This window comes from Xenopus laevis, chromosome 1L (genome assembly GCF_017654675.1).
Source record: "Xenopus laevis strain J_2021 chromosome 1L, Xenopus_laevis_v10.1, whole genome shotgun sequence".
Taxonomy (NCBI): Eukaryota; Metazoa; Chordata; class Amphibia; order Anura; family Pipidae; genus Xenopus; species Xenopus laevis.
Window position 1 is genome coordinate 164,177,491 of NC_054371.1, and position 14,625 is coordinate 164,192,115.

General features: G+C 41.1%; 1 protein-coding gene across 1 annotated transcript in view; it reads right to left on the bottom strand.

The window, feature by feature from the left end:
* Positions 1-14,625, bottom strand: part of gcn1.L (GCN1, eIF2 alpha kinase activator homolog L homeolog) — a 70,343-nt gene that overhangs the window by 10,507 nt on the left and 45,211 nt on the right. The window contains exons 39-54 of the mRNA XM_018261525.2: positions 14,361-14,429; positions 8,401-8,539; positions 8,097-8,293; positions 7,620-7,762; positions 7,411-7,528; positions 5,991-6,206; positions 5,750-5,914; positions 5,467-5,628; positions 5,240-5,332; positions 4,384-4,527; positions 3,119-3,388; positions 2,300-2,413; positions 1,981-2,211; positions 1,676-1,869; positions 1,480-1,594; positions 256-352 (exon numbers count right to left, since the gene is read on the bottom strand). Of these exons, the coding sequence (XP_018117014.1) occupies positions 256-352; positions 1,480-1,594; positions 1,676-1,869; positions 1,981-2,211; positions 2,300-2,413; positions 3,119-3,388; positions 4,384-4,527; positions 5,240-5,332; positions 5,467-5,628; positions 5,750-5,914; positions 5,991-6,206; positions 7,411-7,528; positions 7,620-7,762; positions 8,097-8,293; positions 8,401-8,539; positions 14,361-14,429 (2,467 nt within the window). The remainder of the gene's footprint in view (positions 1-255; positions 353-1,479; positions 1,595-1,675; positions 1,870-1,980; positions 2,212-2,299; positions 2,414-3,118; positions 3,389-4,383; positions 4,528-5,239; positions 5,333-5,466; positions 5,629-5,749; positions 5,915-5,990; positions 6,207-7,410; positions 7,529-7,619; positions 7,763-8,096; positions 8,294-8,400; positions 8,540-14,360; positions 14,430-14,625) is intronic.

Sequence of the window (14,625 nt, forward strand, 5' to 3'; positions counted from 1 at the left end):
AATATGGAGGGGGGTAGAGAAGCTTCAGTGACAAGAAGAGTGTCTCTGTTAAAATGTAATATGAAGAAGCAAGAGGCCAGCCTCTTGCTTCTTCATATTGGACTATTGGGAGTGCCATCCCCCTTAGGCTTTGGACACCAGCGGTATTCTTTTGAAGGGCCTGAGTGTGCGCGTGATTTCTCTGCTCTGTTAAAATGTATACACAGAAAAAGTTTGGGGCATACTGTACAAACGCAAATAGAACAGTCTACAAACCTAAGAGGTGCTGCTGTAATACTACAGAAAGTTCTTCATCAGGTAAGAAAGCACACAGCTCACCAAGACAGCCAGCAGAAGCCATGCGGGTGGCATCCTAACAGAAACAAAAAGAAAATTGCAGTTTCAATAGTAAGCTTTTAGTTTAGCTCAGAAAAATTAAGGAGCAATTTATATTTATAGAAAGCTATCAAGCTCTGTCATTACAAATGAAAAGTCCATCAGTAGCCAAAAAAAGTCCACTGAAGAAAAACGCACAAAATTGTCACATAGTGGGCAACACTCAAGGCCACATTTGTGACCAACATAAAAGTTCAGAAGCACAAGACCCTTGTGTGTGGGCATTTTTATAAACTATACAAGCTATTTTGTCCTACTTATCAATCGATGACTTGGAAAATGATGTGCAGCTGCTGCATGGGAAGGCCTATGGCACACAGGGCATCATCATCTTGTCAATTACTTGGGATAAGTGCAATGTTAGTTGGATGACACATTTGCAACTCATTTGGCTTTGTGTTTGAAGTCACTGTCCTTCAGAAAGATTATATTTGTACCAGACATAGGGTCTTTCACAGTATTTTCCCTGTATTTAGTATTTTTATACTGCAGATGAAAAGCAGCCCAATATACTCACCCTACCACCGATGAAATTCACTTCAAAACAATTTCCACACTGCAACTTTCTCACTCATGCTTTTTTTTTTTTTTTAAAAAAAAAAAAAGCTCCAGAATTTCTTTGATGTGCTATTTTAAGTGATATTTTCTTTTGTGCCACCCTACTTATCCATGCCAGTGCTATGCAGAAATTTTGATAACAATGATCGCACCCAACGTTAATTATAATGTTGGACTACTTTTCAATAGCTGGGAATGGGAATCTAGTTAGAATGAAAAGAATCTGCTTAAAAAGCGGACACAAGGGATACATTTCATCTTCAGCAGGATAATGACCCCAAACAGTAGGTTTAAATAACACTGGAGTAGCCCAAGAAAACAATGGCAAATGTCTTACTAAACAAAAACTAAAAATGACTTTCAATGTTTTGAGACACCAATGGAGAACACAATATAAATGCAGGACTTGTATTATTGTGAAATGCAAGAACTGGTCAAGGAAATGAATAATTTTCAAGGTATTCTATGTCCATGAAGTTCAAAAAGTTAAATGCTATCTAACTTTTAGTTAGGCTAGATTGCATTGTCTTTTCAGGTCAACATTACCTCATCATGTCCAAGCATCCCAAGTAACAAGGTAACATAACTTTTCCTGATTGCACCATCCATCTTTCCTCCACCACCCTGAATAATGAATCTGACAGCCTGAAGCATGGTTTCCCTGCAACATATTTGGCAATTACTATCCAGAAAACAAATGTAACACAGATAAAGGAATCAGGAGATGATGTGATGTGCATACCTGACTCCAGAGTCCTCGCACACACGAATAGTGTTTTGCAGTTCAGCAAAAAGTGGGTCTACTTTAGTGTGAATGGCAATGAGTTTTCCCAAAGCATCGGCTGCCTTGAGCCTTACAGCACGGTTGGAATCTTGCAAAGCTTTGGTAAACGTGGTTTGCAGTTGGGGAAGGAAAGGCTTTAAAGCAATGCCAACCTATTGTAACAGTAAAATGTAAAAATGGTCATAAAAGCTCAGTCATTTGTATAACTCAAAAGTAACTTAAAAGTATGTTGAACTTCACATCAGAGTATCTTTGTGGTTTACCTTGGCCAGAAGAAGACTCAAAGTTTCAAGAAGAGCCACTTTAACACTCCAGGCAAACCGATCACCGAGTATACGGATTAATGGACCAGTGATGCCAACCACAGAAGGCTTTAATGCTTCAGGAGAAGTCAACTTAATCACAAGACCTAAGGCTTTGGCTGCTTCCTCCTTCTGTTCCGGATTCCCAGTCAGAACACCCTCTCTCAGCACAGGCAGAATTGAGGTAACACCCTAACAGAGTAACCAAGTACAAAGATCAGAATGTAAGGGTACTCTTTTTACGAGAAGCAAAGAAATTACACCATCATATTTTACCTACCTTCTTTGGAATGCAAAATCCTGGTACATGCTCTCCTTTTGATTCATTCCCCACCATGCGGATATCTCTGTGCAGATCATCAATTAGCATCAACTGGCTGCCAGCATCCAGTTTCTACAAACAAAATCATATAGTGCTTATCTTTAATTGGCACCAACATGTATAGGTGTACTTGGATACATATATGATTTTATTTTTGTGATTGTGCAACTAAACTTTTAACTTTCTCAACTTTGAATAAACAGTAGCGCTTTGATAAATTTGGAAACCTGTACAGAGGCAACGAAAGCAGATTCCCTGAAGAGGAAACAGCATCTTGTCCAAGCCTTAAATAATAAAAATGGTCTTTTTTTCCCTTGTACCCTAAAAACAGCTCTGCTAACAGAGGACCTCCAACTGGATTATTGGTGGCTTCACAATGTGGGGGCAAATGATAGCGTAGATACTAGGCTTTACTTCCCATCATAAGCTTACAAAAGCAATGTCAACCACTAAAATGATCTGGCTGTAGATTTGCGTGATGTTAATTTCTTACATAATAAATAATGACTGTTTACTCAAGCACAGTTCTTTTGCACCAAATACGTATTTATTTTGATCCGTTGGGTGCTAGATAATAAACCCTTACAATTAATGAAAAGCAAACCAGCAAGAAGGGTGAAACAAATAAAATGCCTAATTGTTTCACCCTTTGGGCGGTTTTATTTTTCATGTCACTGCTTCTCCTTCAAATACATTTTTAAAGTGTTAAGAGATTCCAAAATTCTAAATACAAAGGTGCAATTTCCAGCAGATTATCCATGAATTGTGAAAACTCACTTTAGTAATAGCACTAAGGGCATCCCAGCTTTCACTCAAAACCACATCATTGCTATCATTGAAAAGCCGCATTAGTCCAGACACCAGACTCCTAAGATGCGCTGTATAATCAGCTTTTGTCTTTGCACAGAACATATTTAGTATAATGGCAGCAGCTTGTCGCATTCCCACATCAGAGCTGCGGGTGGCTTCCAGTAAATCTTCTATTACAATTCTCTGTCCAACATCATCCTCTACTGAAAGGATGACGGCTTGGCAGTTTGCCAGTTCCTGCAAAAAGATAAAGCCCAAATTATTCCCCACAACAAGTAAGTTATTCATGACTGCAGTTACTAAAAGTCCTGCTTAATATTGTACATTGTACAAAATACACGGAATATATATGAATACACAAAAAAATCTGGTTTCTAAGAACAAGAGAAAATATCTATATCTAAATCATCCTACAGTGCAATGACTCCCAAAACATCTATTGCTATATATTGTCTTCCAGTTAACAGTGCATAAAGATGTTGTATACCCCTTAATTCTACCTTACAGGGGACATTAACCAAAAGAAGCTAAAATTAACTGAAGCAAAAGCTCTTTGTTGCAATTTAGCAATTTTATTTAAAATATACTATAGCTTCATAAAAGTTAAAAAATAAATGAAAGGAGGCTACTGTGCTTTTTTCCTTGGAGTTAAAAGAAATTTAAACCTTAAAAAAAAAAAAAAAAAAAAAAAACTATGAAAATGCACTCTTCTAAACACTTATGCAATTTACATTTTTTTCCAAAGCTTTTAAGCTGTTTTAAACTGCTAATTATTGCTTTACATTTGGACCAGTCCAATTTGAGTGCTTGGTCAATATCAGATGGTATTTACGTGTATGCCCAGCTATAGTGAACAGAAATGGCAGACTCTTATGGTTACTCAGTATGGTTATATCCAAAAGTATTCTTTCAAGTTCCAGTGACTAAGAATGCAGAGTTGTGTTCCAACCTCATTGGGGAACCCAAGGTTAGGAAATAGTAAACAGAATCCAAGGTGAGGATATCCAAAGAGGTGGATTACAATTCTGCTAAAATTAACCCAGTATCTGTTTAGCAGATTTTCTACAACATGACCCATAAAGCACTTTGGAATAAGTAAACATCTAGCAATATTTCATATTATCTATAATATTTTAATAGTTTAGAAAACTTAACTGCTGAAACCTAATATACTCCATTTACATTTAGTCAAGAACCCATTATCCCTTCCAAAAGATTTAAACCTTCCATACCGCTTGCACTTCCTCTGTTCCCAGATGTGCCTTTAAAGCAGACATCAAAGCAGGAAGAATGACATTTAAGTGTTTCGTCAGGGCATCCCCTGCCACCGAAGACAGAAATGCTAGGACTCGTGTGTTTACTGGAGGAGATGTCAGCTGCAAAGAGTACATTGAAATGATATAATAAATGCAGATTTGCATTTCTTTAAATAGGAAGTACATTTGAATATTTGTACATTTGCACAATATAAAAAATCTAATTCTAAAGCACCTTTCCAATGATTATTAAGTTTTTTGTAACTGCTGCTAAACGCTCTTTGCACGTCTATTCTATATTCTGTGTACAAAATGTACTGTTAAGACTGTGTAGCAGTAATTCGCTTTCCTCCAGCCAAGGCTCAAACTTCCACAATACCTTGTACACCTTTGTGACACTCCTTTACAGATCTGTTAATCACAAAACACACAAGGCACTGTGTGAATTGGAATCTGGAGGGTAGATGACTACTGCTACATTGTTTTAATGGTATAGGTCAGAGCTGTCCAACTGGGGCCCACAGGTCAGACATGACTCTCCAAAGGATTGTTATCCTTTAATTTAATTAGTTTAATTTAATGTGGTCCTCAAACATGCTATATGAAAAATAACCAACCCAGTATATTTAATAAGTTGGACAGCACTGGTATAGTTAATCAAGACTAGCAGTAAAGAAAACAGCAAGGGACAAGAGATATGGCTTTCAAAATAAATTATAGTTAGAAATTGATTTAAACCAGCTGGAAACTTGCTTAAAATTTATTTAGCTTTAATTACGCAACATGTGATATTTGAGTTTTACTACTGGAGCACTCTTTGTATAGGACACACCTTGGGTACTAGGTAAGGTAGTACAACACGACTTTTCACAGCCATAACTTGCTTGAGTCCATCGAGAGCAAACTCAGACATTTCTTCATCGTTCTAAGGAGGAAAAAAACAAAATCAGTAAATTTAAAAAAATTCAGAATAGTGTGAAATAGGATTTCTACTTGTGTATTCATAAATGTGAATTAATGCATTAATGTGAATTAATGCATTAATAAAACTAGACTTACCAACTGTTCAAGGAGGTATGGCAGAATATCTTCAAGTGCTTGGTAGCCAATAGTGGAGTGTACCTGCTCAAAGGTTTTTGCAGCAGCTGCTCTGACTTTCTCTAGCGGATCGCACAATGCTTTTCTTACCGTTGGCACAAGAGACTCGGAGAAAAACAATACCTACAAGATAAGAATAGGTAACTAATTAACATTAACATGTCATTGTTGCATATTGTCTAAATAAATCTGCAATGAGCATGTACAGAGAGCAATTATTGCACTGTGTTATTTTGGCACTCACTGCATCTCTGCTTGTAGATTTCATGATCTCGCTTAATCCAATACACACGCCCTGCCTTTCATCACTCTTATCAGATCTCAGGCCCTCTTCTAATATAGGTATTATCTCTGGAAGGATTTTCTCCCCCAACTTCCGAACAAGATCACCCAAAGTTCTAGCAGCGATCTAGGAATACCAAAGAAAATATGGTTAATTATTTCATAACTGCAGAGTTTAGTTGCAATGCTTAAAAGTAACTCACCGTTCGTTTATCTGCACAAGTACTTGCAAGAAAGCCCAGAAGTAATGTAAACAAGGTCGGTAAAATTTCCCTCAAAGTGCGAGGAGTGTTTGAAACCACAATTTTCCAAACATGCAATGATGCCTGGCGTACTACAAGTTGTGTATCTGAGCGTCCCATGTACAGACCAGCTAGCACACGATTCCTTCTCTCTGCTCCTAGTGCTTCTTTGATTGCCTTTAGGGAAATACAAGGGTGGAGAATTAGTTGAATCAAATAACTAAATAAACAAATAGCCTCAGGATTAGTTAAAATGCTAGGTTAACATCACTAAAGTATTGTTTTCAAAATATACACCACAAATAATTACTTCTGTCAATTGTTTCCTATTTTTAATAGTATCCTGTGCCTTTCTCAGCTTTGAGTGGCTGCCCCATGGCTACACAGCAGTTTGTTTATATAAACTATAATAGAGTTTTTGAAGCAATTGCCAGTTGTACCAGTGCAGCACAAAAGTACATTATATTTAAAACACTTTAATTTTTTAGTATTACTGTTTCTTAAATGATAAATTCAGATTGTGCAATTATAATCTCACCACCAAGTCAGATGTTTGGCCCATAATTCCCTTCTGTATATGTAAATCAAGTCTAAGTATGTTTATTGATTGCACCTTGCAAGGTGTTAATATCACTAGGAAGAGAGGACCACAGTATTCTATTTCTAAAAATACCCTCTTAGCCATGCCCATTACAGCTTCTCAACACTCTGATCAGGTATAAATTGGCTCAGTATGGAGATCTGGTGGGCAATTAGCACAATGTACCTATCTGGCTTGGGGTGGCTTAGGACAGTGAAAAGAGAAACCTAAAAAATAAACTGCAGTTCTTTTGCTCTATAGATCCTGATGCTTAGCAAATATGTGAATGTACCAATATGAGTTTCTAAATACATTTTTTCATCACCCCTTCCACGCTATTCCCATAAGTAGCTCTGTAATATGCATTTTTTAAACTGTTACAATTTATTAAATTAGTTACTAACACTGACAAATGGCGCCAAGCATTAATCAAACTTATTATTCCTTGCAACTATCCAAACAGCTGATAGAATACTAGTCTTATTAACTTATTTCGCAAAGAGGGGAAATTATTTATTCTTACAGTTTTTGAGATACATGGTCTATGTGATCCCTCAGCCTAATGTTTTTTATTTTTTACAGATGTGCATTGTTTATTGCAGCCTACTGCTGGAATCAGCTTTTTAGACCTGGTGTTTGACTTACAACATGAATGAGTTGTTTGCAGCAGTTAAAAAAGTTCAGGTTAAAAAAACCTCACAAATCAAACATTACGGGAGTAAAATAAAGGCAGGTTCAATGTTTCTCCCAAACCTATTACAACATAGCTACTAATCAGAAAACAGGTAAGGTGATTTGTACCTTGACCGATTGTGCTGTTCCAAAGTTGTCATCATCTGAGGCAGTTTCTGTTGTCATTTTTCCCGTTACTCCAGAAATATGAAACAAAAGGTCCCCAAGCAGCTGTACAGAACTATACCTAAATTTAGAAGATATGGTTCATAGTTTAATAAAAAATGAACTTGCATGTTCTCATTAAGTTATGAAAAGTTGCAGAGAATACAGTTTACCTTATTCTCCAAAGGTCATCAAAAAGACCCTGTTCCAACTGGGGTAACAGAAGAGCAATGGCTGTTTCTGCATACATAGTTATAATTCTTTGTCCAGCACGGAGTGCAGTATCACGCACAAATTCATTTTCATCTGCCAGTGCCTGCAATTATATTTATATAATGACAAACATTTGAGTAAATCAAGTTTTACTAATGTTTAATGAGTAGTGTGGAATAATTATTTCCTCCGGTAATTTGGCTCAACATTATTTTTTAAGATACACAGCCAATCAAAACCATTTTTTAAACTATTAAAAATGTTTTTTTGTGCTTTATTTAATTATAACTATTATCATCATAACTTGATTTTCCCCCACTGTCTCAGCAGAATCATAGATATGCCAGCAAGTACTGTATCAAATTCTAACTAATGATCTACAGTATTAGAGTTTAGTAAAGCTTGGGGAGCATGTTCATGGGGCTGTAAACTCGTACCTTCAAGATGCATGGAATAATTGGCCCAACGTAAGGTGTGAGTTTGTCACCAAAGGTAATTGGCAAGTAAATGAACATCATTATGTAACCATCACGGACATGAGGAGCAATGTCTGGTTTACTGGCGGTTGCTACAATTTCTGGCATAAGCTTGTCGAGTTTCTCAACTCCTAAACCAGCCATAACTTCAGAAAGACCTGTAAGGATCAAGAATGTCAAGTGGTTAACATTATCCTCTTATAATCATCTAGTGTGCAAAATAAAAAAAATGCAATTGATCTATCTAAAATTAGTCTGTTACTACCTTGTGCAGCACCAGAGCGATCCACAGAGCTATAATCGGATGCCAAGGTTTCCATAAGCCAAGGCATTAAGTCCTGGAAACAAGACTCCCCAGTTCCTTTAACCATTGCACCAAGAGCTTTTGCTGATACTGTACGGACCTACATAAAAATGGGTTTAAAAAAATGAGATTTTGTGTACTCACCGTAAAATCTTTTTCTCTCTGGTAGCTTGGGGGACACAGGGAACCATGGGGTATAGCTGATGCCATTAGGAGGTAGGACACAACAACTGAAAAATTAGCTCCTCCTCCGCTGGCTATACCCCCCAGCAGGCGGAGCCTACTCCAGTTTGTCCCAAAGAAGGAACGAAGGAGTTTTTATAATTTTAAACTTCAACAATTAACTTGAAAACTTATCACACATGTTACTGAGAAAAACAGAAGAGGCCTCCACTAAGGGAGGGAAGCCCTGTGTCCCCCAAGCTACCAGAGAGAAAAAGATTTTACGGTGAGTACACAAAATCTCATTTTCTCTAGTGTATGCTTGGGGGACACAGGGAACCATGGGGACGTACCAAAGCTGTCCCCCAGTAGTAGGGTGGGAGAGGCCCTAACTGGATTTTTCCACTGCGGCCTGAAGCACCTTTCTGCCAAAGCGTGTGTCATGTGCCGCAAATGAATCAAAATGATAGAATTTTGCAAAGGGGTGGATAGAAGTCCACGTAGCTGCTTTGCACAACTGCTCTGCTGAGGCCTGATTCCGAAAAGCCCAGGTCGTGCTCATTCCCCTTGTGGAATGCGCTTTCACTTTCTCCGGTGGTGTTAACCCTTGTGCCACATAAGCTCTTTGAATCGTCTGCTTGACCCATCTGGATATGGAAGCCTTAGTGGCTGGAGATCCTTTTAGTGGACCTGAGGTTAACACGAAAAGAGAGTCAGTCTTTCGTACATCCTGTACTCTATGTAGATAGAATTTTAAAGCACGTACTGGATCCAAAGTATGAAGAGCTGCTTCCTTGGGATTTTTTGGTGAGGGGCAGAAGGTAGGAATAGTTATTTCCTGGTTGATGTGAAATGCCGATACCACCTTAGGCAGGAAGGAAGGTACCGTACGAAGCACTGCTCTGTCATGCTGAAAAGTGAGAAACGGAGATTTGCAGGATAGTGCACTGATTTCGGACACTCGTTTTGCTGAGGTAATTGCGAATAGGAACACAGTCTTTAATGTTACCCAATGTAATGGTATTGATGCCATTGGTTCAAAGGGAGCTCTCTGTAGTGCTTTAAGAACCAAGGTAAGATCCCATGTAGGTACTGATTTACGGAAAGGAGGAACCACATGTGCTACCCCCTGTAAAAATGTTTTGACATCCGATAGAAGGGCTAACCTTTTTTGGAATAAAATAGACAAAGCAGAAATCTGTGATTTGAGGGAACCGAGTGATAATCCTAGAGACACACCTTCCTGGAGGAATTCTAACAGTTTTGACATTGAAAAAGATCTAAAGTTTACATTATGTCTGTAGCACCATTGTCTGTAATTATTCCATACCCGATAGTATGATCTGGCTGAGGAAGGCTTTCGCGCTGCTCGCATGGTTTGAATTACAGCATCCGAAAATCCCTTCTGCTTCAGAATGCTGGTCTCAAGAGCCACGCAGTCAAGTTGAGGCTGTGAGGCTTCGGGTGTAGAATTGGGCCCTGATGTAGTAGGTCTGATACGTTTGGCAGAATCCACGGATCCTCTATTGACATGTTTACGAGGTCCGAGAACCAAGACCTTCGAGGCCAGTTCGGAGCTATGAGGATGAGAGTGGTGTTCTCTCTTTGTGCCTTTTTGATTGTTCTGGGTATCAGGGGAATTGGAGGAAATGCGTAGGCTAGTTGAAAATCCCACGGGGCTGTGAGAGCGTCTGCTGCTAGTGCCAGAGGGTCCCGGCACCGAGCAAGGAAGGTTGGTACCTGTCGGTTGTGGCGAGAAGCCATTAGGTCTACTTCCGGCAAGCCCCATCTTGCGGTTATTTCTTGAAAAATCTCCTCCTTTAGCGCCCATTCTCCTGGGTCTAATGTTTGGCGGCTTAGGAAGTCTGCTTCCCAGTTTTGCAGGCCTGGGATGAAGATGGCCGATAGTCTGGCGTTGTTCTGTTCCGCCCACCGGAAAATGTGTCTGACTTCTTGTAAGGCCGCCTTGCTTCTTGTGCCCCCCTGGTGGTTTATATAAGCCACCGCTGTCGAGTTGTCTGACTGTATCTTTATCGGTTGGCCTGATAATTCTGTTTGCCAGTGACTGAGTCCTAGACGAATAGCCCTGATCTCCAGAAGATTTATGGGTAAGCGGCTTTCCACTTGAGTCCACAGACCCTGTGCGGATCTGCCCTCTAGTACTGCTCCCCAACCCGACAGGCTCGCATCTGTTGTCATTAGTCTCCATTGTGGCTCTCCGAGAGGTTTTCCCTTGGAAATGCACTGTGTTCGTAGCCACCAGGTCAGGGATACTCGCGTCCTGTGAGAAAGACGGATCTCTTGAGTCAATTGTTTTCTTTTCCATAATGTAAGAATGTTCCATTGAAGTTCCCGCATGTGAATTTGGGCGAATGGAACCGCTTCTATTGTTGATACCATGACCCCCAGTACTTTCATACAGAATCTGATTGAATGACTTGTTTTGGCCAGTAAGGAACGTATTAGAGCTTTGAGATGAACAATCTTTTCCTGAGTTAGGGACACTCTTTGTGTCCGTGTGTCGAACAGTAGTCCTAGAAAAACCATAGACTGTCTGGGTGTTGTGGATGATTTTTCTAGATTGATAGACCATCCGAGATCTTGTAGTTTGTTCATAGCAAGATGGGTTGCTCGTTGTGCTTCTGCTAAAGAGGGTGCTTTGATTAACAGGTCGTCGAGATACGGGGTTATGGATATACCTAACTGCCGTATCTCTGCAGTGGCTACTGCCATGATTTTTGTGAACACCCTTGGTGCCGAAGTGAGGCCAAAAGGGAGTGCTCTGAATTGGTAGTGGCGGTTTTGTATGGCGAAACGTAAGTACTTTTGATGAGAAGGGAAAATTGGCACATGCAGGTAGGCGTCCTTTATGTCTAGGGACGTCATGAATTGGCCTGGGGTCATTGCTGCAATGATGGAGCGTAGAGATTCCATTTTGAACTTTCTTGGACGAACAAATTTGTTTAGTCCCTTTAGATCTAGTACTGGACGTACCGATCCGTCTTTTTTGGGAACTACAAACAGATTGGAATAGTATCCCCTGAAGAGCTCCTTTGGAGGAACCGAGGAGATGACCTCTGCTTGTAAAAGGGTAGACAGCACGTTTTGGAAGGCCTTGAACTTTGCTGGTTCTTTTGGGATTCTTGACATGAAAAATTGGCGAGGGGGCAACAAATCGAATTCTAGGTGATAACCTTGAGTTACCACCTCTTGTATCCAAGAATCTGATGTGATTTCTAGCCACCTTTGAGAAAAGTGGAGTAGCCTTCCCCCCAGAGGCGTTTCGAGTGCCGGAGGCCTCCCGTCATGCGGTGGAGGGCTTGTCCGACGTCCTGGTAGAGGGTTTGCGAGCCTGCCATGAGGTTCTGGGCTTACCCGTGAAGCGTCCTCTGTTGGAGGTTGTATGCCGTGGTGGCGAGTGTCTAGAGCTCTTGTTTTGTGAAGGGCGAAAAAACCTCCCTCTCCGAAAGGAAGAACGGGCTTTTGGTTGAGGAAGTAGCGTGCTCTTTCCTCCTGTGGCTTGGCTAATGATCTTGTCCAGATCTGGACCGAAAAGGAGTTTTCCCTTGAATGGCAATGATGTAAGAGACTTTTTGGATGACAAATCAGCAGACCATAACTTCATCCAGAGTGACCGCCGAGTGGCTATAGATAGCGCTGAAGCTCTGCTAACTGCCTGTGTTGCGTCTAAGGCCGCCTCGCAAATATATTCATTTGCGTCTTTGATTTGTGTCGCCAGCTGCGAAAGTTCTTGTCTTGGCACTCCCGAGAGAATTGCCTGAACAAGGGATTCAGACCATGTTTGTACTGCCCTGCTAACCCATGCTGTAGCCAGGATAGGGCGAAGGGCCGTGCCTGAGGCTGAGAAAAGGGAACGTAGTAACCCGTCCATTTTCTTGTCCATCTGGTCCTTAAAGGACGAGGCATCTGGTACTGGAAGAGCTGTGTTTTTGGATAAGCGTGAAACTGGAGCGTCCACTGAAGGAGGAGAAGACCATTTCTCTGTGGTATCTGCAGAAAATGGATAGAGTTTTAGGAATCTGCGGTTTGGTTGGAAACGACTTTCCGGCTTGTTCCACTCCTGTTGGATTATTTGCTCAAGTTGTGCATGAGAAGGGAAAGTAGGTGCAGATCTACTACTTCTTTTAAACAGTATTTTAGACTTATCTGTACTGGTCTCTGGTTCCTGTATGTTAAGAGTCTCCAGAACGGAAGTAATTAAATCATCTATCGCTTCAGCAGAGAATTTTGAAGGTTCCTCATCTAACATGTCAGAACTGCAAGATAACTCCCCCTCTGATAAACCAAGGGTCTCCTCCCTGCCTGGTACAGGTGAGGAATCTCTGGAACAATTGTCACTCTCTTCGTCCGAAGACGAGGGTGCTCTACGTTTTGAACCCCTATGTCTGGGTTTATCTAGTCTTGACAGGATTTTATCCAAAGATGATGCTAATTTTGGTATGCCAGTAGCTAACTGGGCTGCCCAATCTGGAATTACTGTCTGAATTGGATTAGGTACATCTGTGACAGTCACAGTAGGTGTTTGAGGATTTTGTTCTGTTTGAATAGGAGCAGGGCCTGGGAGTTCTTTCTCAGGCTCAGCTGTTTTACACTTAGAGCAAATAGGCTCTTTTTGCCCTGAGGGGAGCTTTTTGCGGCACTTGGCACATGCAAGGTATCTTACCGAGGCTGTCTTCCCCCTGGAAAAAATGGCCTCACTGTTTTCCTCAGACATGGTTGGTAAGGAAAAGCCAAATAGGAGTACAGGTCGCTCTAATAGAGCCAGGGGGAAAGTCAGGGAAGGAGGCTAGTATTTCTAGTCACCGTGTCCTGTAATTGCACAGTTCCCTGCTCGTGCTGCGCTGTTCAGTAAGCGACAGTCCCCCTGAAGAGAATGCGCCGTTCCGGTTGGTAGTTTCGCGCCAGTGCGCATCACGTGGTGTGCGGCGGCCGAAACCCGGAAGCGCTAGAGTAATGCGCTAGTACGCGTATGTGCGCTGTTCCTCTCCGTGCGCTAGAAGGAGAGGACGCGCATATTAAACAAGAGGCCCCCAGAACCTGCGGTCATGCTCCCCTATCCATTAGTGGGATAAACCGCCTGTCTTTGCCCGCTGTCCTCTCCCTGCCTGCCGCATCCCAGCGACGCTATGAGGAGAAGGGCGACGGTCCGCTCCCCCCTCCAGTCATAGGGGGGAGGGAAGAAGGCTCTTACTGTTATAATACACCTGGGACCAGGGGACATAACATGTATACTTACCCTCCCCCAGGGTCCCGAAGCCTTCTGTGTCCTGGCCAGTTCACTCCTCCTGCACAATGAGAGAGGGTGATAAGAAAAACTGGATGGAAGTAGCTGTGCAGCAATTACCCCAGAGACACTTCCCACGATGGGAGAAATATGCCAAGGCATCCTACACAGTGTAGGTGACTGGTATAACTCCTTGTACAATAGAATAAAAATAAAAGTTTCTTGAGGGAAACCATGACATGTCCTGACCTCCTGAGGACACAACAAAAAACTGGAGTAGGCTCCGCCTGCTGGGGGGTATAGCCAGCGGAGGAGGAGCTAATTTTTCAGTTGTTGTGTCCTACCTCCTAATGGCATCAGCTATACCCCATGGTTCCCTGTGTCCCCCAAGCATACACTAGAGAAAATAAGATTACCGTAAATTAGTGACATATTTTGAATAACATTTCTGTCAAATGTCTGAAATTTGACTATATATATAATTAAACAATCAGTGAATTTAAGCGCTTCTTACTTGAGGAACAGGGTCTATTAAAGAAGCTTTGAGTCCAGGAATAACACTGGGAAGGTAAGGAGCCAGATCCTGAAAGATAAAAAGTATGAAAATTATAATGTAATCTTGCATTGCACTGCTACAAAACTAAGTTAATTTAGATATGACTAGACCAACTACATTTTTGGCTGATGGTTTGGCACCTGGGTCAATGTATAGATCACAGTGAGTGAAGCCAATGCGCACCCAACAGGAGAGGGCAGCATTTGCAGTGTGAAGCAATCCT